At 46.3% G+C, this 25433-nt stretch overlaps 1 protein-coding gene across 7 annotated transcripts in view; it reads right to left on the minus strand.

Moving 5' to 3' along the window:
• Positions 1 to 1669: 1669 nt before the first annotated feature.
• The window catches only part of Mast4 (microtubule associated serine/threonine kinase family member 4), a 611732-nt gene continuing 587968 nt past the window's right edge, over positions 1670 to 25433 (minus strand). For 6 of the 7 annotated variants that reach the window (XM_026788983.1, XM_026788984.1, XM_013353546.2 and 3 more), the window contains 6 exons: positions 23983 to 24183; positions 21099 to 21328; positions 20089 to 20211; positions 11658 to 11794; positions 8333 to 8514; positions 1670 to 8064 (listed from right to left, as the gene is read on the minus strand). In XM_026788983.1, the coding sequence (XP_026644784.1) occupies positions 4178 to 8064; positions 8333 to 8514; positions 11658 to 11794; positions 20089 to 20211; positions 21099 to 21328; positions 23983 to 24183 (4760 nt within the window). In that variant the 3' untranslated portion in view covers positions 1670 to 4177. The remainder of the gene's footprint in view (positions 8065 to 8332; positions 8515 to 11657; positions 11795 to 20088; positions 20212 to 21098; positions 21329 to 23982; positions 24184 to 25433) is intronic. The other variant, XM_013353547.2, reaches the window with a different exon arrangement.

Raw genomic sequence — 25433 nt, forward strand, 5'->3', positions numbered from 1 at the left:
GCACACTGGGAATACCACCCTTGGAAGGGATTAATGTTGTTCTCTTGGGCGTTGGTTGTTCTCACAAGGGTGGCTTTTTATACAGAAAAAGAAGCCTGGCCCTAGTCTCTGGCTTCCCATATTGCTATATGATCTCTCTGCCATTGCGACTACTGCCATGAGAGCCTCTGCCATGAAGCCCTAGCCAGCAGCTGAACAAATGAGACCGGCCAACTTTGAGCTTTTGGCTCCAGAACTGTGAACCAATAACCTCGTTTTATAAAGTACCTAGTACTAGGAACTTCCTAAAACCATAAAAGTTCCTAAAAGATGTACTAGGAGAGAATGTCTAAGGAGCTGGACTCTGACTGTGAGAGGTTTTTAAATATGTAAAGTAAAGGCTGTGACATAGTGTGTTTATCTCTCTAGGGGCATGGTGAAGAACAGAAGGGTGTGGTGTTTTGAATAGCTCTGGCACCCATAGACTCATGGGGTTGAATACTTGGCCCATAGAGTGGCACCGTGAGAAGGCATGGCTCTTTATTGGAGTAAGTGTGGCTTTCCTGGAGGATGTGTGTCACTGTGGAAGCAGACTTTGAGGTCTCACATGCTCAAGCTAGGCCTGCAGATTAAGGTGTAGAGCTCTCGGCTCCTTCACCAGCACCATGTCTGCCTGCACGCCTCCATGTCTCACCACGATGATAACAGACTAAACCTCTGGAACAGTAAGCCAGCCCCAACTGTTTTCCTTTATAAGAGTTGCTGTGGTCATTGGTGTCTCTTCACAGCAATAGAAACCCAAACTAAGACAAAAGGCTAAGATCAGGACAATCTAAATCAAAGCTGCTCAGAGCAGAAAACTGGCAGGACCAGCATCGAATAACAACAGTTTGTGAAACCGACTGGACAAGTGGTTTTTGTTTTTGTTGCTGCTGCTAGTTTTCTTTTTTTGGTTCATTTTACCAAAGAGAGAAATAATTTAGGTAGAAACTTGGGATGTGATCAGAAAAAGATGGGGAACGCAGCACGGTTTGAGGGAAGAAAGGAAAATTAAAGAGAATGGGAATGCGTGTGATTGAATTTTTGTTCATGTGTGTTGACATGGGTATCCATGCCATGTGTGAATAGGGAAATAAGCATGAAAAATAGTCTGTTTTGAACTAAAAGGGAATCGTGTTGGGGAATACTCGTCATTGCAGGGGCAATGGTCCGTATAAATAATGTTGGGAAGTAGACTTTGCACATAGCCACGTGGCACCGGCACCCCTCAAACCAGCGTTGACAGTGTGTGGAAGCTACACCGTGGTAGTGAGAGTGACAGAAGACTGAACACTATGAAGTGTAGATTCTTCTAGGCCAGTAGGGAAGGGAGCCGGGAAAGGGGGTTTCTGAAATTGGGGGTGATGGTTAGAGTGAGGTCGTAGAACATGAGGAGTCATGGGAGACGAGACCTCTTTCCTGGCAACATGACGAGCATGGGTGTGTATGATGGTTAGAGGGCAAAACAAAATGGGAATAAGCTGGAGGATTTCTCCTCAAGACCAAACTAATTGTGTAGGGCAAAAAGGAAATGGGTAAACCAATCAACTCACCAAAAGCTTCATAAAGGCATCTGAGTGATCGACCATCTGCAGTGTTTGGCATGTATATGTACATAGGTGAAAAAACATAAAACGTATCCGTCATCTTTCATGCTAAATTTTTATTCAATGTTATGCAACTGCATAAGTATAAATATTTGTTCAATATACAACAATTATGACATTCATGGGGGGATTTCTCGGAGAAAAGAAGACTGCCAACACTTTATTGCACAGATCCTAACAAACCGAAGCTGGTAAATCTACAGCTGGGAGTCCTACCGAGGGGTACATCTCACAACCACATGGAGACTGACCAAAGAGAACACAGGAGTTGTTCTACCAGCTGGTGGGGGAGATTCACAACAACAAACAGGTATCACATGTAAGCAACCTTAAGTACTCTTTACTCATCCAAAATGCAAAAACATATTTGGCAAAATGATAATACACTATACAAAATATACATAAAAATATCCTTTGTAAACAAGCCGCTAGTTGTGCTTAAAAGAAAACTGGACAGTTAGAAAGGAAAGGGCTGTAAACCGTGAACTACCTCCTGGACAGACCTGTCCTGTCCTGATGTCTGAGTAGAGAAGGATTGCGCGATTAGATCTGCCAACCAGATATGTATTATAAGTGTTGAGACCACTTTTGAGACCCATTTGAGTTCTTGTAAAAAATATTTGTTTGTTCTACAGTTTCACAATGTAGTGATGGGGGGAGTGAGTTGTGTGGGGGTGGGGAGAAGGGTGAAGAGAACACTCCTTTTTCCTTTCCTTTCTCATCGCCAACCGGCTTTGTAACAATGGTCAACCAAGCAGTCAGTGATGCCATGCCTTTGTTTCTAGAGTGCTTACAACCTTACAAGGTTAGTTATAACCCAGAGTGTGCTCACATAAACGAGCTTATGATGGAAAGATACCAAGACACCCCCAAGGGGTCTGGTGCTAGATTCAATATTCATTTGTCGTTTTTTTCCTCTTACAGAACAAAGTCTTGCTATGTATCCCAAGCATCTTATAAAAACGTATCTGCATTGTGCCTTAGTATGTACTTCAGCGAGTGCCATCTTATAGTCCAAAACAAGCCATCAAAAAACTGCAACAACAGAAACAAATCAGAAAAACCCTCAGCACTAAAATGATCTGACAGACTCTACACATTTCATGGTATACAAAATTTAAATAAGGCTTAGCAAAAGTAAAAAGGATGGTCACATTCAAGCACCAAATAGCTCCAGTCTCTTTGTTACAAAATGCTGCTCTTTATTAATACAGTCATTTTTGCATACAAATAAAGAGATCGTGTTATGAAATGCATGGAGCTACTCGATGCATCAGAAATGAATGTGAAACCCAGGAACTTGCTAAAAACAGCAAGCTTCATCTACAACATAAGGCCCCAGCTATGTATTAAAATGTATCTGATGTCCTGATTATTCTTTAATATATATGCTATGATGCCAAAATCCACCCCACCCCCTTTTCCTCAACAAAAGCAAATTTAAAACCTCTTCCAATGCCTAATGCATATCACCCCACTTAAGTACTAGCAGGTTTGTGTGCAGCCAGTGATTTTCTGTTTCCTAATGCGTATCACTCCACCTAAGTACTAGCGGATTGGTGTGCAGCCAGTGATTTTCCCGTTTCCTCATGGGCAAGGCTGGCGCAGCACCCACCATAACCATGTGCTTCTTGGACTCACAGCATGAAGGCCTGAGGGTAGGAGTGCAGAAAGGACAGGGAGAAGGAAGAAAGCTGACCCACAATGTGTTTCTAGTTCCTGTGGGCCCTCAGGTGAAGGCCAGACACAGGACCCAGAGACCCACAGTGTGTTTCTAGTCTCTGCATACCCTCAGGTGAAGACCAGAGATGGAGACAATTGCCTTTTTGGGCCACTTGGACATGAAGGTCAAAATGTCCCCCCCAAGGGCTGTCAAAGAGATGCCTGGCTCTACCTATCCTAGCCACTCACTCCTAGGAGAAGGGTCCAAAAGCAGCAGCTCAGAAAATACAGGTAGCCAGATTCAGTATGATCGGAGATCCTGGTTAAATATACACACAAAAACTCACCATCTACTGTATTTAGGGCTTCCTTTCATCTTTAACTCTACTTATACAAATGGAGCCTTGAACTATCCTCAAACCACAGACCAAAACACATAGGTGGATGTGTACACACGCGAGCATGGGTAGGATTCTATTTTCACACACACCTAGCCCTGACCAGTTTGCTTCACTACCACACGATGGTTAAGTGGTAAAAGACATATCTTCACTTAGAAAAGCTTCGGTCAACAAGGCGGTCAGCAGCGAGGTACACACTCTACATCCCAAACCAAACACATTGCTAGGTATGTACAGAGAGACTTCCTCACCAGCACACAGCTGGAAAAGCAGGTTTTGTACAAACACTATCTGGCAACAGTTTTACCGGTTACGACTGGGAAGGCATCTGGAAGAAAGTTCCCTTTTTCTCTGTCTCTCCTCCTCTGTGAGCCCCGGAGCTCTGCTTGGAGGACATTCCCATACAATGCTGGTTTGTAAGGTGGCCAACGACCCAGTTACACGGATGCTCTGGCGGGGTCTCACAGCCCTGTAACCAAGGGCCCCGTGTTAGGAAGCCTTTTTGTGAGGACTGCTACGCAAGCTCTCCTTGCCCCTCCTCTGCCGCACCACGTAGTCCTTCTCTGAGGAAAGAGCGAGGGAGCGGTCCGTGCTTTGGGCTGGGGGTGCTCTGGTCACCTCCCTGCCCACATTCTGTTTCCTGGCTGGGGGAGGTTGGGTAAGCTCTCTCCCTCTCGGTTCCCCTGTGGCAGCAGTTACTGACAGTGCCCTGTCCCGGTGGCCGGCTGTGCTGGGCATCTGTGGGTCTGGGAGGTGTGAATCCAGGGTGGAGTTGGAAAGGCGGAAGGAGGGCAGAGAGTCACTCTTTGTCATTTGGTTTCGGCCATCTCCCCCAGACTGGGATTTCCTATGGTCCCTGTTGCTGGGGGCTGAGGATTCTGAGGTACCCATGATAGCCTTGGCAGATGAGGGGCTGCTGGTGGCTGCAGTGACCTCTCGTGCTGCAGGCTGGGACTCGGGAAAGCTGGCTGAATAGCTCAGAGATTTCTCTGGGGGGCCAGCTGAGCAGAGAGAACTCTGTGCAGTGGCAGAGGGTGACCGTTTCATACCGCTGGTCTTGCCGGTTTCAGCCAGTGGCTTCTGAGTCCCTTTCCCCTTGGCCTCTGAGAAGCCCTTCCCCATGCCCATGGCTGGTCTCTCTGGGCCTTTGAGTCGGCTCTCACTATGGTGGGGAGAAGGGCTGGCCTCCAGCTTGTAGCCCTCTGGGGTTGGAACATAAAGTGCCTCTGTCCCTTTCTTCCCTTCCGACTTCCTGTCTCCAGGGGTAGCCTGCTGACTTGGGCTTTTGTCTGTCTGTCTGCACAGAGTAGGGCAGTCTTTCACAGTGGATGGTTTGGGATGCTTTGGAGACAGGCTTTGCTTTTCACCAGGAGTGAGAAGTTTCTGGTCCACTGCTTCACTGAATGCTGGATGTCCTTGTCTGGGAGGATGCTTCTCCTGCATCTCCTGGGGACAGCCTCCATTGGTGGTTTTCAGTTTAGCATCTAGAGGATTCTCTTCCGTGTGGAGTGTGATAGTGACCCTACCTTCTCCCTGCCCAAACACATCAATCGCTTTGCCCTGGGTGGCCAGGATGGCAGGGAAAATGTCCAGGGGACCCTTACTTCCACCCTTCCCCTCTCTGCTGGAGCCAACGAGGGGTTGAGTGGCAGGCTCTTTCCCTTTTGCAGATGCAGCACTCAGTTTCTGTGAGGAGAGGGACCTGTCTGGATGCTTAGACTTTGAAGGGCTGGGGTCAGGGCTAGGCCGGGACTTATGGCTACTATAGTCACTGTGCCCAGCACTGGAGGTGGCAGTGGTAGCGGTGGCAGTAGCAGATCGGGGAGTGTCTTGGAGGCTGGTGCTTGGCTCTGCGGCAGCGGATTTGGTCCCCAGCTCCTTGGTAAGAGTGTGGTTTGGTGAACTGCAATGCTGCCAAGCTGCCGGGTTGGACAGCTCTTTGGTGGTCAGGGGTTGTTGAGGGCCGTTGCCTCCGTGCCTCTGCAGGGCTTGTTCCTTCCTGTCGGGCTCTCTGGGAACCTGTTTCTGCAAAGTGGGGGTAGTGGAGGGCTTTTCACTCTTCTCGCTTTCAATTCCTGGTGGCTGAGGAGGGTGCCTGGTAGCAGGGACTTCGGGCTTGGCTTCTGTGCCTTTTCTTGCCCTGCCCACCTCCTTCTCACACAGAAGCCCGGCTGAGTACAAGGAGTCCTCCCTGGCCAGGGACTTCACCTCATCATGGCCATCTCTGGAGCTTGGTTTTGCACATGCCCGGGTTTTCTCTGCAGTCTGGGTCTGCATGCAGAAATCGGGATTGGTCCGTCCCCCAGGAGGGAGGTTTTTGGAACTGTCACTGGCTTTACTCATCTCTGCAGGACACGGCTTCACACAGGGCTCTTTGTATACATCATCCCTTATGGCAGAACACTGACTTTTCACCTTCTCAGCTGCTTCCTTCGGACATGGTTTCTCCTTGGAGGGGGTCACTTCTGGTGGCAGTGGGGCACGTATACCCAGCCTGGCTGGGTCAGCATTGTACAGGGTCTGCCCCGGGTCAGGAACACTGGCATGGTCTTGGTGTTTGGTGGGACCACGATCTTTCTGCTGGAGGTGGCTCTCGGAGACAGTAGCTGTGCTCCTGGCCACAGGACGAGTAGCCTTCCTGTCCTGCTTTGACTTTGATTCTATCCCAGGAGCTGCTAGTGATTCCTGGAGTCCCCGGCTTGGGGGTAGGAACCGAGGCTCCAGCAGGTATGATTTATTCACCTTTAAGCTGGCAGAGGAAGGCTCCCTCAGGCTGGTGACGTTACTCTTTTTCCCGCTGCTACTAGGAAGAGCTGGTGACCCCGAGGTTCCCACACTGACACTGGGATGGGATGGGCTGGGGCTCTGTGCAGGTTCTGGGGAAGGTAGCTCTGTTTTGGAGGCATGAGGTCCAGACAGGAGAGCAATGTCCAGCGTGCCCTCAATTGGCTTCAGGCATGAAACTGACCTGCCCTCCAGCTTATACTCGGAGGGGCTCTTCCTCACGGGGGATTCGGGAGCCACGAAACCTGGTTTCTCACCCCCATTTTCTACCCGGCCAGCTAAGGCCTTGAGAGGAACAAAGGAAACGGCACTCATCTGAGATGTGTGGGTACTGTTGATGAATGCCCGGCTCTCAGAGGCTGGCATGGTCTCCTGCTGCCCAGCCATGGGCCGTACAGGGTTCCCTGGCAGGCATTCATGGGTGCTAGATGTCATCTTGGGTTTCAGGATGGCACAGTGACTATCATCTTTGTCGTCCAGTGACATTTTCTTTCGGAGGTAATCAATGTTGGTCAGCTTGCTGTCCAGCTTCTCGTTTCGAAGGAGCTCTTTGGCCTGGGAGGCCTTCTCTGTGTAGTCACCCTTTCCGGAAGTGGATCTGTCAGGGGTGTGGCACATATTCTCCTGGAGGATGCCAGAAGCTGAGGCCCGCTTAAAGTCACTTAGAGATTGGCCGTGCTCCCCAGGTGGAAGGCTGCACGTTGCCCCGTCTGAGGTCACCCCTTCAATGGCCCGCACGCTGGCCTGCTTGTGAAGGGTGTCCTTCAGCAGGCTGCCCACACAAGGAGATTCTGCCGCTGTGTTCTCAAAGTGACCTGACCTTTCCAGCCCCTTGGGGTACACTTTCTTCTCTCTCTCCTCCAGTCTGAAGAGAGCATAGCTTTCTGAGTCACCACCAAGGCTGTGAGGTTTCTGGTGGGATTCATGTTTTTCCTCTGGTTTCTTCACTATGACCTTGGCCTTTAGTTTGTCCCGGTCCAGGTCATCCACAGACTCTTGCCTGCCCAGCTTCCGGGACACAGGCCGCTTCAGACAGCCTTGTTCCACTGGCCTGGCCCGACTGAGGGAAGGCGTGTCACATACGTTCTCCTCCAGGCTCTGCAGCGTCACCTCCCGCTGGCACTGCTCCCTCTGCACCTCTTCCTGCGTCACCTCCAGGCTGTGCTTGCGGGAGCACAGGTGCTTCTTGTCACTGCCATAGGAGGGTGACAACTTCTCCTCAGACTGTACCCGCTTCAGCAGCGGGGAGCGGGGCGGCTCTGCACTCTTGGGCCTCACGATGTGTCTGACGATGGTCGGGGGAGAGTGCATCTTGCTGGGAAAGGCCTGAGTGATCTTGGCATTGCCCAGGGAGTGTCCCAGCAGTGGAGATGGTGACCGCTGAGGGGAGGTAGGCTGGGGAGTTGGAGAGGGTGTCCTGGCCAGGGGGGAGAGCGGGATGCTCCCAGCTGACTTTCGCCTTCCAGAGCGGTATCGCTGCCCACTGAGTTTGGGGGCCAGGCCGTGGAGTGTACTGGGTCGGATGTGCCCCGAGCCTGCTGGAGAATTGGGGGCACTTGAACTTGGTGAGCTGCTCTGGGAGGAGTTGGTACCTGGGTATGGAAAACATAGGACTGTGAGCAACCAGGTGTCTTTCTTTTTCTTCCTATACTTCTGTCTCAGACGTTTAGGGAAGGCTTCTCACCTAAGCCTCCCCAGAGTCCTCTTACCCTCTCTAAAAGTCAGAATGATCCCCCCATCGTGTGCACTCTGAATGCTGTCTGTCACGTGCCAATTCGGCCTGTTTTCCTCATCCTTGCCTGGTTTATGCCTTCCAGGACCTTTCCACTCTTTTGGGCCGTCTAGGCTGGATCTACTTACCTGACGGGAAATCAGGAGTAGAGCGGTAGCTGGGTGTTGGAGACCGTGGCGATAAGCTGTGGGTGGGGGATCCGGGGAGGCTCTCTCCAGATGACAGGGATCGGTTCAAGCAGGAGAAACTTCGACTGGTGTGGAGCAAAGGAGAAGGCTGCTTGGCTAGCTTCTTGAAGAGCGATCTCCTCCTGAGTAGAGACAGGAGCACGTGATCAGAACCTACTTTCAACAACAATCCTCACGATGGTTACAGTGGTTTCACCACTGCCACACAGTGACATGACAGCTGACCTACAAACCAGCACGCTACCTCTGTGCTGACAGCTTCCTCACGGCTTAGGCTCTCTTCATGATCCAAACAGCAAGAAACGGTAGGGCAAGGAAGTTATAAAGTATTAAAACCCTTCACCTGTGAGTACATTCATGCCTTGTCTATATTGGCATGACTTAATCAAGATGAGTTTTCTCCCAATGACTGTTGTCTTGGTTAGAGGCTTACATTAAGGTGGGAGGTTTTGGGCAGAGGTTTTTGTTCATGAAGGACTGTTTGCTGTGCTTGTTCCACTGTGGGCTTGTAAATATGCCTGACACAATGTCTGCTGTGTCTTTTACATGGAAAACAGGGAGAGAGGTGAAGCCGAGGCTGGCTTATCAGTGGGCAATAATGCAAAAGAGCATTCAGCATGAAAAGGGGTCATTATAGAAAAGTGTACGAATGCACAGGTTATCAGTGCAGTAACCGTCTACAGCTCTTTTACCAAAAAGGCCCAGGACATCCCTGGTCGTTGTCATAATGCTAACCATTAAAACATTTTTCCTGTATAACCTGAAGGAAATGAAAATACAAAGTACCCCCCACCCCCAAAAAAATACACAGAGTGATCCTAGAACTTGTCTAAGAGGAAAATAAATATATTTGGGATAAAATGACATGAGGGTCTAGGGAGATGGCTCAGCAGTTAAGAGCACTGGTTGCTCTTCCAGAGGACCCAGGTTTGAATCTCAGCACCCACATGATGGGTCATTAATATCTCTAACTTCAGTTCCAGGGAATCTGACACCTCCTGGCCTCTGTGGGCACCAGGCCAGCACATGGTGCATAGACACGCATGCAAGCAAAACACCTGCACACATAAAAAGTCAGGGAGCTCTATAAACTTGTGAAGAAGCACCCCATTTTCTTCTGACTACAGAATGACCACTTTTTACTCCTACCTGTTTAGCGTATATATCTCTTCATAGCGTATAAAACTCTCTCTAGTGTATAGTATATAACTGTAGAATATACATCTCTTCATAGTGTATTTAACTCTCTGTAGCATATATAACTCTCATAGTGTTTATATCTCTTCATGGAGTATATAACTCTGTAGCATATTTAATTCTTTGTAGAGTAAATAACTCTCTGTAGTGTGTATGACTATAGCATATATAGCTCTCTATAGAGTATATAACTATAACTCATGTGCTTACATGGTTATTTTAGTTTTTCTAGGCTAGTCTTGGGGCTTATCTATTAATATGCAACCATGAAAACTGAGAAGCTAACTTAGAAAGTGTAGGCCTGCAATCCCAGTGCATTGAAAGGCTGAAGCAGGAGGATCTCAAGTTCAAGACCTGTCTAGGCTTATGCAATGAGTATCAACAAAGCTACTGAGTGAACTTAAGACCAGCTTGGGACACTGAGACTTTGTCTCCAAACAAAACAATGAGAAAGGGCAAAAAGAAGGTCGAGGATGTCGCTCAGTGGTAGAACACTTGCTTATGTGCAATCCCATAAGCTAGGCCCAATCCCCAGTGCTTAAACAAAAGACCCCCAAAACATCACCACAGAACTCGAGTTAAACTTAGAAAGTCACCTTCTACCTTCTGACACCATATGTTGTTTCTCTCCTACTGGTCCTAAGATATCTAAAGCCGAAATATCCCACTCCCCACCAAGCCCCAAGCTGATGACTTAAAGGACTCCTGCCCCATTTGTTCTCTGGGCTCTTGCATACATAACTGTTTGTACTGAAGCTAATAAAACACTATTATTATATCACTTCTCTTACAATCCTATCCAAAAGTCTTAGCATGAGGCTCCCAGGGTCAAGTGAACACAGGAACATGACTACGGCTGCTCAAAGGAACCATACCCGACTGGAAAGAACCTCCCCTTCTAAGCACACAGACTCGCAAATGCTTTAGTAGGTACAGAGAACGTCCCATGCTTCCCTGTCTGCCACTTGGTGTCACCTCATTAGATCTCAGTCAAAGTGCTATTATTTCCAGACTTATTTGAAAGGTTTAAAGATGCAGTTATTTTGTGATATGTGACATTAAAGGATTTTCTTAATCACATACAAGACGTTTTAACTGCAGATTTCACGTGGAAAATTGCCTATTGGTCAAGTGTATCAAAAACTAGCTCTCCTGAAATGATGTCTAAAGACTTAATCAATGACCAAACAAAGGGAAATCCAGCGTGGTGAGATGGCTCAGCAGGTAGAAGGTACAAGCAGGACCACATGACCACCTGCCAATCTCTTGAGTCTGTGATGGAAGGAGAGAACTGGCTCCCAAAATGTGCCCTCTGATGCATTGTGGCATGTGTGTAACAGAAGACAATATATATTTTTAAAAAGTTGATTTTCAACTTAACTACACCTAGAACTTAAACCCCAAAATATAGGGTACAACTGTGAGGGATTTTTTTTTCAAGTTTTGCTTAATTTGAATCCACTTCTAATCTGGATCTTTGAGTTAGGAAAATAGGCCTTTAATCTAGGCCACACCTTCTGCTGGAAGGCTGTAGAAGGACATGGAAGAAGGAAGCATTTGCTCTTTGCCTGCTTGCCCTAGCCTTGCTAGCAAGTCTATTCCTTCACTGGTATTACAGCCCAGTCCTTTGGGATTCCAGCATAAACTAAAGACCAGGTGATCCAGCCTTGTAGACTGAACAACCACTCAAGTCCTGGACTTCACAGCCAGCCATTATTGGATTAGGTGGACTGCAGCCTTTAAGACATTCTAATAAACCCCCTTTGTATTACAGAGAGAGGTTCATTCTGTAAGTTGTGTAATCCTGGAGTCTAGAGAACACTAACTAATCCAACCAGGAAAGGACTATACATGGTGTCTGTATTGTGCTAAAGAACAATAGCAATCTTTTTACAGTGAGAGCCAGTAACTCTTTCTGCTATACATGTAATGCATTGAACTTTAATATCTACTGTGAACTGTGGTATAACATTTCTCATAGAGAAATGCACCTTTCTCTTATATACTTGCTAGGGAATGCATTTTATCCAAAGGCTATCAACCTGTCAAGAAGGCTGACTCAACTTACCTTTCTAGACTTTCCTTCTTCTTAGACTTCTTGCTCCTTCTCACCATCCGGCTCTTGTAACTGTTTCTTCTGGCGGGTCCTGTTTTGATTGATGTGTTTTCAAACGGGGTAGTGGTGATTGACACTTTATTCCCACTCTATAAAGGAGACGAGGCAGTGTTAAAAAGCAGCTCTGTGAAGAAGATCAGAACTAAGAGATTCAAAGACGAGTAACAAAGGAGGTGCACTGTAAAGGGGGCTAAACAACGGCACAGTCAACCAAGTCCTGACAACCCAGATGGGTGGAAGGCAAAGGAACATGTCCCTTTAGTGAGCGGGCGGTGGGTGGGAGTCTACACATTCCACATATTTGAGTCAAAGCCAAGCTCCAAATATTAGCAGGATGCTTGCCCTACAAAGGCTTCTCATACACTCTACTAGCTACCAGAAGAGCCCGTCATCTTCTAGATCTCAGCAGGGGAGTAAATGAGAGTTTGCAAAGCTTTTAACACCGAGTGTGACACATGGAAAGGGCTCTATAAATAACAGCCATCTTCATCCATATGTATTAAATACAAATGTGCCCAGGAGCTGTCTGGTCTTGCTTGATATATTTCCTTTCTTTCTCCATTTCATGTTTTTCTTTGACCTAGAAACCACAGGGTGACAAAACCGAATGAGACTTTTATTTGTAATGATGTTAGAAGGTTCCTTTCTTATTTGTCATAAAGCCTGTCAGCTTGCAGAGCCAGGAAGTATGTGTCAGCCATGGGGAAAGCTCTCTTTAACCAGGTCAGGCACAGTGACATAATTCCTGGTGGGTTTCTGGGTCCTTTCACTCCATCTTGCGATGGGGCTTGCTAGGCAGGCTCTAGTGACGAAGGAGTCAGTGGCCAGGCACGGGGATGCCAGGTCGGGTAGGCAGACACTCTGGTTCCTACAATTGCTCCATGAACGTCGTAACAGCCAGAGGATAAATGCATCATTTCAAAGTCAGAGGTAGCTCCGATAAACTTCAAAGGTCAAGCAAGAATAAGGGCTTTGAAAAAGGCCCTTGCTAGGAAGACCCCCGATGCTAAATTCTAAGCCATACAAAGCATGGGAAGACAAGTGCTGTGGGAACAGGAACACGGGAAAGCAAATCTCTGCTTCACTGATAATCTACAGTCTTCTTGATTGGGAAATACCCCATGCTATCATAAGAAGAAAATGGTAGAGCAAAATTAAAAGGAAGGAAAAAAAATCACTGGAATTTCTACTCAGCTACCACTGGTAATATTTCAATCTATTTCCTGCTGGGTTTTAATTGTTTTTGAGGAGGAAGGGTGAAAATCAGACCTAGGGCCTCGGTGCATGCCAAACAAGCACTCTGCCATTAAACTACAAAGCTACATCATACCAGGCCCATACTAGTCTTTCTTTGGGCATGTATAAATATACGCACATCTTACAAACTATTTTAATGTAAGATTTGCAACTTTCCATTTTCCATTCACAGGTCTGAAAACCGATCATTAGGGCATGTCTGTATTGGTTGCCTACTAATATCTCCCATTGTTACTCTTTCCTGGTTTTTAGTTCGATGAGCTGATGGTCCATTAGTTATTTATATTCCCTTAGGACAGTGGTTCTCAACCCTCCTAATGCTGCAACCCTTTAATACAGTTCCTCATGTTGTGGTGACCCCCAACCATCATTTTTTTTCCACTGCTATTTGATAATTATAATTTTGCTACTGTCATGAATCATAATGGAAGCATCTGATCTGTGAGGCTGTGAAAGGGCCAGTTGACCCCGGGAATCACGACCCACAGGTCGAGAACTCCTGCTTTACAGACCACTTTGTTGGCTTATCTCTAGTTTAGCACAGAAAAGATGGTGTTTTATTATATTGCCCTCTTAGTTCTAATCTCACACCTAATAGATTTGCAGAAAACATTTTAGGCAGATGGAGTTTTGAATTCCTACAGCAAGATAAGTTATATGTCTTACATGCGAAGGCACAACTTTTAAAAGTTTACTTTTACTTTAATGGTAGAGATTGACCTTGTGGTTTTTCAGTGGAAAATTCACCACTGAAGACTTTTGGAAGAAGGTCTTCCCATGATGGGTGAAAGGGGCAGCAAAGCAGCTTGGGTACATCTCTCCATGGTGTTGTGATCACCAGGACTGTCTTACTTCATGAGCCACTGGACCTGTATTCAAGTGCATTTCCGCAGAGTTATACTATAGTGCAGGCTAGCCCAGAATTCACAGGGTAGCCCAAGTTGGCCTCAAACTTGTGGTAGTCTTTACTCTTCAGCCTCCAGGGGGCTGGGACTTTTCTATCTTTGTAAGAGGCGAACAATGCCACCTGGTGCTTTAAAAACACAATTTAGTATTTAAGCCACTGCCACATATAATCTTTTTTTTTTTTTTTTGTTTTGTTTTTCGAGACGGGGTTTCTCTGTGGTTTTGGAGCCTGTCCTGGAACTAGCTCTTGTAGACCAGGCTGGTCTCGAACTCACAGAGATCCTCCTGCCTCTGCCTCCCGAGTGCTGGGATTAAAGGCGTGCGCCACCACCGCCCGGCAACATATAATCTTTATAACCAAGATCTAAGGGTCGCATGAGGTGATAGGTCTGTCATCCTTGGCTCACAGATAACAAGAGTTATTCTTATTATTAGAGTCATAGTGGTGAGTGGGACAGTAAGCCTGGCCACTCTGTCCCTCATCCCCCAGTGCTCTTCCTTCCGGCAGCAGGTGCTTGGTCCCCCCTCCACCTCTCTAGTGCCTGGCATAGAACATGGCCTGTGTTCATCACAGTGGTGGTCAGCAGAAGTCACATGACATGTGGGACATGCTTAGAGTATGGATCACTGAGAAATGGAGACATAGGCAGGATAAAATAGTAGAAGATAAATATAGTACAAATCACAAATGTTTCTCATTAGAAAACAGTGAGGAGCAGGGTTTGCTGACTCAGCACATTGCAAGGCTCTGAGTAAATGCCTCCTTCGACAAAAACTAGACCTACGTCTTCTTCTTCCACACACGACTTTTCAAAAAGCAGTTCATTTGGCTGATGTGCATGCACCAAAGACAGCCCCTCTAATAAGAAATTTACAGCGTGCAAATATTAGTCAAAACATCAGGAGGCATGGTAAAAGTAAAACAGATCGGGTGCTATTTGTGAAGTCTGCCACCTGGTGGATTCACCTAGCCACAGCAGCAGCTCTCTGAGCCACAGTAACGTGACGAATGAGGGACCTCTTAAAGAGACTTAAAGAGAGTGAACAAAGGCTGTTTGAAAAACAATAGCAAAAGCAACAAAGCAGGCAGACTGTTAGATGCCCAGTTGCTTCACTGTTGCTTGAAACTGTTTTTGGGATTCGTGCACAGTAGGGGAGAAATGATTTGAAGCCGGCTGAACTGAGCACAAGAGCTAAAGACAGGTTAGCCTTGGTCAGTTTAGTAGCTGGCCTTAGGAAAGTCACGGAGGACCTCTGTTTCTGTCTGATGGTCTCAGTAAGGCTCAGCTGGGGGACAGGATCTTCCTGCATTTTTGGGGGGCCCTGCTTCTCCTCCTCCATCCTAGCTCCAACCTGCTTGCATATCTTACCCCTACGTGAGCCAAGACATCAACCCACTAGGCTCACGGCGTACTTGGTAAGACTTGAGACCCACCCACCCACTTCGCATCTGTGCTTCTACTCACGTAGCCTAGACTATCCCGAGTCTACTTGTTCCTGCACAAAATCTCCATCTCTCAAGGCCTGCACAGATTAACCCCAGTTCTCACATGCTCTTTCGGTGCATGCTGGTAGAGAGCCATCTTTCTTTCCTCTGAGCTTCTGCCTTGTTTACAGTCTGTTCCTTATGCTTAGCACTGTGATTAAAGCCTGGGATTGCCACTGCTTCCTCCTGTGGCCATCAGACTATAAGGTACTGGTAATGAGATGCGTGTGTTGGAGCGGTGTGCAGTAGGCGTTGAAAGCACAGCCTCTGAATCACACTGCCTGGGGAGAAACCATCCTCCTAGCAGATGGTGGTGGCTGCCTTGTTCATGTCTCTCTACTTCGGTTTTTGTGTCTGGAAAATGGGGACACTTCTACTTATAGCATCTACCTCAGAGACTAACTGAGGGTTACGTGAATTTATAGAAAACACAGCAGAGCCTGGTAGGTGCCAAGTACTCCTGCTTCATTAGCTGTATATGTGTGATTTGTTAATGTTGTGTAGGATCGTGTGTGTGTATGTGCGCGTGTGCGTGCATGTGCTATAACCACGTGAGGCCAGAAAACAGATATGCATGGCTTTTCTCAGGTGCTGTCTACCTCGTTTTTTGATAAAAGATCTAGAAATCCACTAAGCAGGCTAAGCTGGCTGGCCAGCAAAATCAGAGATCTCCCCGTCTTTGCTTCCCCAGTGGTGATATTACAAGTGCCACTGCACCCAGATGTTTCCCCCCTATGGCTCTAGATCAGTGGTTCTCAACTTGTGGGTTGTGACCCATTTGGGGGTTGCATATCAGATTTCCTGCATATCAAATATTTACATTAATATTCATAACAGTAGCAATAATTATAGTTATGAAGTAGCAACAAAATAACCTTACGGTTGGAAGGTTACAGTATTAGGGAAGGTTGACAACCACTGTTCTTTAGATCAAACACAAGTCCCCATGCTTGCAAGGAAAGTACTTTAACTGAACTATAACCCCAGCTCCCTATTAACTAGTTTTCTGTGTTGTTTTTGGTTTTCCATGATGCTCACAGTATTTAGCCCAAAGCTCTGGCTATTATCAGCGTCTTCACGGATACGGGAGGATGATAGTCATGCAATTGGTTGTTTTCTACTCCATAGAGAAGCTCCCCAGAGTTCGTGGGAAGGAAGTTACTGAACCAAGTGCTGGTGAGGCTTAGAGATGCTCTAATGCATCAGGAATTGAAACAAATCAATCTGGACAACTGGAAAGTTTCCCAGTTGCAGAGGGTAAGCCTGACGTGTGCGCTCACTTGAGTGAGGGCTGTAACTAGGACAATACTGTCTCCACCTACGACTGAAGGGTACAGAAAGACCATGCGGATCTTTTAGAAAGACTGATGCTGTTCTTTGAGTTCTCCTGGGAGGGAAGGTATGAGGGGATTGAATGGTGGCCATGATCAGCCACTCATCCTATCCCAGGAGGCTACTCTGCCAACTGCTATTCAACCAGCCTTCCTGTACAGGTAAGCCGGAGCTGCCATAGTAGGACTCCATTGAAGCTGTAAGGGAGAATGAGACCAAACGTGGAGCGGTGGAAAGCCAGGAATGCTCTCAATGTCCTCTGTACAAAAGATAGGCGTAGTTCATGGGATTCTACACAACCAGGCAAGTGATTGTTCCACTGTTTCCTAAGTATGCCACCAGATGCTGTAAATACTAAGTATAAAAGATCATGGAAATGACAGTCAGGAACGAAATGGAGCTGCCACCCTGATGTGAAGCCAGCCACAGCGCGTAGAACACTGCCAAGGCTAGTCACTTTACACTCTTTGTTCATGAATTGCTGGTTAAACTTGGAAGAAAACTACTGTGTGATTACACACTTCACTGGGACGATAATTAAATCCCTTGCATCCTCTTTGTTTCATTACATAGTAACTGCTCCTGTGTGCTTCCTTCATGACCAGAGGCAGAATCTACTGACTGGGTGGGTGGCAGAGCATACTGCAGCTTCAAAGGGGGCCACGGCGTGGCACGTTCCACCGCGCTTGCACTCTTTCCGTGGCCCACACCTACTATACCTAGTGATGGAGCTCTGACCATAGGCACTAGGTGAGGTGAAATTTCACAGAGGGGACAGCTGATTCTCGAAAGAGATTTCCAAAAACCTTTGGGGGGGGGCTACAATCCAATTTCACAGAAGCAAGAAAAGGTATTTGGAAATCCAGAATCACATTAAGATATAAAATAAATTCAGCTCTTTTTCTTCTTCCATAAACATCTGTGTGCTGGGAAATAAATACAGGCTGAGGTAGGAGCTATTTTGCACATAGCATACTACTTTTATGAAGAATGCAAGATATATATATATATATATATATATGTACATTATATATTACTATATTACTATGCTTAATTTTTTTCTTATTAATTTGACAAAAACTAGGGTAATCTAAGAGAAGGAACCCTCCACTGAGAAAACACCCCCATCAGATTGGCCTGTGAGCAATTTTCTTGATTAATGATTGATAAAGCAGGGCAGGGCCTAGTGGGGCAATGCCACCCGTGGACAGATGGTCTTGGGGCACATACAAATGAAGGCTGGGGAAGTCAGTAAGCAGTGTTCCTCCATGGCCTCAGTTGCAGTCCCTGCTTCCACGTTTCTGACCTTCTATCACCTCATGATGTACTGTAAGATCTAAGCTGGAAGAAACCCTTCAACCCCAAGTAGCTTTTATCAGGGTCTTTCTCCCAGCAATTAAGACAATTCCTATTGAAATTCCTTTAGCTTAAAACAAATCATTGTCCTAAGGCATCATTTGGATGGATGGCAACTAAGAGAATTATTCTCCAGGACCAAGGAACCTTGGCGGTAATGAACTGCTTCACTTGCTGATCTCAACAGTCTCCCCTAAGCTGAAAGACTCATACACGGGATATAGGAGACAAGCTCCCAACATTCATTCTCGGTTCTTACTGAGGCTCTGCAATCTGTGATTTTTCTTGACTTTGTCCTAGGTGTTCTAAGACAGTTTCAGGTGCTTTCACAGACAGGATCTCAAAGTCAGCAGTTCTGTCCAGCCTCGCATCTCTGGGATGCTTGACTGGGAATGTTATTCAGCCCTTGTTAGAGAATTTAAAAGGAAAGATTGCTGCACTGAACTGAAATTTTGGACCAGAAGTAGCTATGTGGTCCTGTCCTCCCATTGTCACTTTGGAGAAAAAAGGAGGATGTTGTAGCTATGTGGTTCTTCCTCCCATTGTCACGTTTGGACAACAAAGGAGGATGCTGTAGCTATGTGGTCCTCTCCTCTGGTTGTCACGTTTGGACAACAAAGGAGGATGCTGTCGCTATGTGGTCCTCTCTGGTTGTCACGTTTAAACATAAAAGGAAACTGCTGTGGCTCACTTTAACTCTATAAATTTGCTGAACCCTAAAACCAAGGCCATTTTTTAAAATTAATACTGTGAATTAATCAAAAGCATTAACTTTTTATCTATTAGTTCGCCCTGGACCTTAGGATGTAGAGACTATTGCTTCTGGACCCTGGACCAGACTCTGAATTGCCTGAGTCTGGGAAATGACAGGGAAGGGAACAAGGAAGACATTTAAATGCATCTGTTCTGGAAAGACCTCCACACCCGCTCTTCTGCTAGTGCCTTCAAATTCCTCATTTTCTTGCAAGTTCCACAGCGGTGTTGCTCCCCTGGCATGCTTATCCCTACTCGTAGAATGTTCTTGACAATCTCTATGCTTCAGCCTGGGATAGTTAAGTTCTTTTTCTCATATGCATGTCCTGTACTCTCTGAGAGCAAAAAATACCTCCTAATCCCTGTATCAGCAATATTTATGTGGTCTCGAACATTATTTAAACGATGTATATGGGTTTACAGTTGTACACATTTATCCTTTGTCTCCCTAATGTTTTGGTTTGTTTTTGATGCTCAAATCTCTCTGGTTGGTCATGAAATAAGAGGTTGCCCAAAACATGCGTAAGGGACTATGAGTCTCATCTCTGATAAAGCAGCCCTTTCCTGAGACAATTTAAAAATCAAATTCAGGTTCAGTTAATTTTATATCTTTGACTTTATAAGTCTGGAGTTAGCGTGTGGCCAATCAGGACTCTCGGAAGAGCCGCCTGAGAGAGAATTTGCACACAGTTCTGCATTTATATTCCTGCTCTCTGGGATCTGAGTCGCCGCAGGCTCCTTTCGATGCTCCTTTTAAGAACTGATCCCCATGGATGTTTAACTTAGCTATGTAGATGAGAGGGGAGGAGCCTCATAACTGCTCGCCATCCTTCCACTCATTATCTAGAGCGCATGTCAATACATGTGAAGTTTGTCTTTGAGAGCAGCGCCAGCCCTGAAACACAACCTCTAGATCAGCCTTCTCAGTTGGACAGTACGCTGTCTCCTCCTATACCAGAATAACGTCTTCTGAGGTTCACCTTCAGAACTGCTGGCTCCCACATGCAATCTACTATGTGAGGTATATAAACGAGGAGGATTCGTGTTCTGTAAGACTGGTAGTAAGAAGCAAGTATAGTGCAGTCCAGGTTCAAGGACACCCTTTCTTTCACAGCGTGAACCCAGAGAGCTCACAATAGCTTTGTATCATATCAGACTTCTGAGTACTGCATCCCATCCCTTCCACTGGTGAGACAGACTCCAGGCCCATGCCACAGAGAACCTGATCTCATAGTGCTTATTCCTTAGGGTTACCTACTGCCTCTACATGGCCAGGACACAGGAGAACAGTACCTTCAGCAGAAGCTCGATGACTTCTGTGTGGACGAGTCCATGAACCGGCTCTCCATTGATGTGCGTGATCAGATCCCCAGCCTTCAGTCCAGCCTGGTGGGAGGGACTTCCTTCTTCTACATTCTGTAAAGAGGAGAGTATGTCTTCATAAGCAAACAAATGCCAAACCCCAACACCTACTGTTTCACCTGTCAGGATACTCTGAGTCACCCTGTGAACGAGCCTAAGCTCATAATAAGAAGTCAAAAAGGCATGGCCCTTGTCCCAATATTGTTCTAAAACAGGGTAATTCCCACGTTTCCTTTAAACTGTCTCAAGTGAGCAAGAATGTGCATTTTGAAAAACAAAGCTAGAAAAGAAAAGAAAGACATGGAAAGGACAGGGCTGGAGGGAAGGGCCCACGGTGCAGAGGACGACTCTTGCAGAGGATCTGACTTCAGCTCCCAGAACCTATGGTAGGTGGCTCTTAACTGCCTCCTAACTCCAGCTCTGGGGCAACTGATGCTTCTGGCCTCTGGGCATTAACACTCAGACATATATGTAATTAAAATAAAATAACCCCTTTTAAAGGATAATAACGAAGATGGTCTTCATGTTTACCCAATTGCTATATAAGAATGGGCAAGCAATTATAGAAACTGGGCAGAGTTAGGAAAACTGACTACTTGGTGATATACTCAATTCTACCACGGGAATAGAGAAAAGAATTGGATGGTGGTAGTGTAGGTCTTTAATCCTAGCACTCAGGAGGCAGAGGCAAGTGGGTATCTGTGACTTTGAGGCCAGCCTGGTCTACAGAATGAGTTCCAGGATGGTCAGCTAGGATTGCTACATACAAATTAAAACCCTGCCTTGAAAAAGGAAGAGAAAAGAACACTAAAAGGAAAAGGAAATGGGGTCCCACGTGCCACAGAAACAGGAAACACGTCAGCATCAACTATGCTTTGGTCAACAGCTGTACTCTGGGCTGGTTGGGGAAGAAAACTAACAAGAGCGAGCTCTGCTCTTACCCAGACGATGTGGTGCACCGTGTAGATGTCACTGTCGCCCACGTACACCCGGATGGCTCGGATGGTAAATCCATAGTTCTTCCCTGAGCTGTGGATCACAATGGGCTGGTGGGGACTGGCAGATGCGGCCGAAGAATCTCGGCTAGGGGAGGAATCCCGTGAAGAGGAAGGGTCTGAAGACAGGGAGTGCGGGGACATGGGACTTCCCAACGGAGACACAGCAAACATATCTGCAACAAAGAAGCCGGCATCAAAGCGCATCCAGGGGTCGGGCGGTGGTGGCACATGCCTTTAATCCCAGCACTCGGGAGACAGAGGCAGGTGGATCTCTGGGAGTTCGAGGCCAGCCTGGTCTACAAGAGCTAGTTCCAGGACAAGCACCAAGGCTACAGAGAAACCCTGTCTCGGAAAAAAAAAAAAAAAAAGCACATCCAGGGCACAGCCACCCTCCCCATGGGAAGCCCCATCACAATCAGGAGAACAAAGAGCAGTCATAAAGCAAAGCCCTTTGTTTCTAATTGCAAAAGAAGAATTATGTAGAAAATGCTCATGTCAGTAACAGCCATGGATGTGAAACTCAAGCCTGCTGAGGGAACATCAAAAGTCTTTCTTGTTTGTTTCTCAATACTCTAAAATTAAGAATTTTTAGTTTTCCTACACAGAGTTTTCTGGTTTTAGATTCTTTAAATTATTCCAGTGAAATAAATCGTTTATAGATGCATGTATTTATAGTGTCTCGTTATAGGAGTAAACTAAGGGTATAATGAGATATACTCTTGTCCAAATCTTATACTAAACAATTTAATGGGATTCTCCAAACACACACATGGCAGGAAAACAAAGAATCAATTACCAGCTGCTTTTTGCAATGTTACTGAGCTAGAACTTATTAACACATTTCAATTGAGAAACTTAACTACAAATGAATGACTGCGGTTACAACTGCTCTTCTTCACACAGTAGCTTCCAAGAATAAGGTTTCTTCAAGGGTAAGGAGGGCCAAGATACATGCTAGGAGCAAAGCAGCTCATATCCCAAAATGCCATCTCTAGTCTGTTTCAGAAGCAATCTTCTGGGTTTGAGCATCTTTATTCTCCAAGGCTCAGAGACTGAAACCTTACCCCCAAAGTAATGGTATTTGGAGAAATATCTGGAAAATAACTAGATCAAGAGGACTCTGCCTCTGGTGATAGGGTTGGCATGTTTCTGGAAGAGGCCTGAGAGCCATTAAGAGATGCTGTCTATGTGGAACACACACCAGAGGCCTTGACTGGGCATCTGTACCGCCATGAACAATAGATTCTACTCTTTATAATTTATCTGAGTATAATATAAGGTACTGTATTATAGCAGTCAGTGCAAATGAAGAAGCAAACTCACTGTTCTATCTATGCGAATGCATGTGGATCCTAATTAGTCATGAGACTGTGTGTGTTCTGAGAAGATAATCACCTATAGAGCAGGCTGAGGTTTGAATGTGAACTTGGCTGGAACAAGGCAAGCCAGGTGCTATCAGAGACGCGGGGACATGGTGAGAGTTATTGTGGTCCCAGCGAGATGACAGCATCCATCTTACATGTGCTCTGAGTCTTCTGTTGTCCCCACAAGAGTAAAGCTAAATGTATTCCTGGGACTGTTCTCTGACTCTGACTTCATGGGCCACAGTGATTCTCTATACTGATACAAATCTGTGAAATCCAAAGGTCAGGTAAAAAGAGGTCACTGGCTGGGCCCTGTGATGCATGAGTAGAGGCCAGATCAGTCACTCAGGACTCAAGCTGTGGGAAGGCCAGGATTCCCCTTCTTAACCACATGGTGGTCTCCACTTCCTCTACAAATGGTGCAAATTCCTCTTTATCCAAAGTGCAGGCTACTTCACCTGCTTGTACAGATGGACTAGGCTGCACTGAACTGCCCTTCCTTGTTATTTGTGCACATTGGGGCCAACTTTGAAGTATGCATGGCCATATAGACAACAGAGATAGAAGCTTGCCTCGTGGGGCTCAATGGGATATTTCCTAGCAAATGAATTTGTGTTATGCTTTTGAAAGCATTTGTGTATATCAATTTTTTGTACAAATATAAAATAGCAAGTAATCTCTCTGATAGTTTGTATTCTTCCCAATACATGCCACCCATGAAAGAATTTAGTTTCCAAGCCTATTCTCTCTTACTGAGTGATGTCATGACCATCAGTGTGTGCCAAGGGAATTACTACAGACTTACTGGTCAGTACATGCAAAACCAAGCCATAGGAAAACACAGCAATCCCTCAAAACCATAATTAGGTCCGGTTTTCCAAAACAGGACACAGATTAATTTGCCTACTAGCTGGAGAAGGCGATGCTTAGTCCACAAGACTGGGAAAACATCTTATTTCGGTGTCTCCTATGAAGAAATTCTCTGCCATCTCCAGAACTGTGAGGCTTATATTCTGTGTCATTTCCTGATTAATTTGATGATGCAAAACCTACCTAGCTCTCCAACATTCGAGCTGCAAACAGCTCCAGAAAGTACGCACACAGTACGGGGTCTACAGAAGAAGTATCCCAGGGAGGGAAACTCATTATTTAGCTCATGGGGGAGAAAAAATGTCTTAAGAAAACAAATCAAATCCGCCTTCATGGGAAGGAAACATCTCTCGTCTCACTCCCAGATACAGAAGGTAACCTGAGACAGATAGCACATGCTTTCTGAGTGCCCCGAGGTCCAGGAAGGGAAATTCATGGGTGTGTTAAGCCGAAGTTCTTGAGAGTTGTCCTGCAATCCCACCCGTGATTGCCTCATGCAATCTTGCATTTCAATTTGCATTCCAGGTTGGGGGAAGAGGGAGGGGAGTACATGCACAAATCACACAATTTCATGCGAGTCGATGTCTCTCTACCTCCAGGGATCATGAGGGACAGAGCACTGGCAGAGAGGGACTTTGTGACTTTCCCCGCAAGTCTCTTTTTCTCTGTGTTTTCTAACCGCTGCCGAGCCATGTGGGAAGTGGGTTCACTGGACGGCTTTGAGGTGTTATCTGTACTGTCCACACACTCGCTTCGCCCATTTATCTGATCCAAGTGCTCTGAAAAACTGCCAACTGTACAAAGAAGGAATAAACACATTCAGGGGGAGGCAGGAGAGGGAGGTGGAGGTGGGAACAGAGAAAAGGATGGACCAACAGCGGGGTGGGGGGAGAAACTTCCATGTGGCTCCTCAGTCCAGATGTGCCAGGCTGAATGTGAAAAACCACTGGCTGGAGAGCAATGCTGTGGAGGAGGAAGAGATGGAAGAGCTATCCATTCAGGCTTCATTCTCCTGTACACAGTTAAGCAAGTCCTTAATGATTCCATCCTATTAATCAGGAGAATAGATTTCTATAATCTATATTTCTGAACGCTCTGAGAGTCTCCTCCCATGGGCCTTCAGGAAAGCCATCCTATAAAGCCACTACCGCCCCCCCCAGACTGATCCCAGTGATTGGCATGAGTGCTCCTAATGATTGTAATACCACTTAGTCACGCTGTAGACATGTCTGTGTCACCGCCTCTCAACTTCCCAAGATAACATGGGCCCGGTTATATAACTTTGAGAAAGAATCAAAATGTCCCCTGGTCCTTCCACGTCTGTTTTCACTCCAAGCTCCTTGTAAGTGTCAAGGGACGAGACACAAGATATGGGTCACCACATTACTTAGGAGCAAACTCCATCCTCCTGGCTTTCAGTGTAGACTGTGTCAGATGCTGGTCCTCCCAGGGTCACCCTCCAGTCTCTACGACACACCTTTCTTTGTAAGTTCGGGAACCCCTAATGTACAGTGGGGTTACTCTTAAGTTAGAACACTAGGGCCTTCCATAAGAATGGAAACATGTCATAGAGCATGTGCGGTAACGGCATTGCAAATGGTCTTCTGAATGGCTAACCAGCTCATCTTAAAATGCTGACCACACAGCATTCTCTGTGTGGAAAGCAGTTGGCCTAAATGATACACCCCCCACTCAACTGCACAGCTCTTGTCTGACTCTAGTTTGTAGTGGGGAATTCAGCTTGGGGGTCTGCCTATGGGTAGATGTGGATACAGCATCCTTGGTGGCTGTCCGCTGTGCTGTGCAAACAAGAAAGGGTTTGGGGTTTCTACAATGGCACCCACTGGGCCAACAGAATAAGGAAATCTTAAGGCAGCTCTCACTTCCTGGGAAACACACCCTCATCTACTAGTGCATCTATTCTGCTCCCTCAAGGAAATACACTGCTTGGGGGACTCAATCAAAACGGTTTCACTCGCCAGAAACTTCTCCACTCTAATCTGAGGCTAAGCTCCAGAGGAACAACGTCCTCTCTGAGTGGGTT

The sequence above is a fragment of the Microtus ochrogaster genome, unplaced genomic scaffold, assembly GCF_000317375.1.
Source record: "Microtus ochrogaster isolate Prairie Vole_2 unplaced genomic scaffold, MicOch1.0 UNK11, whole genome shotgun sequence".
Taxonomy (NCBI): Eukaryota; Metazoa; Chordata; class Mammalia; order Rodentia; family Cricetidae; genus Microtus; species Microtus ochrogaster.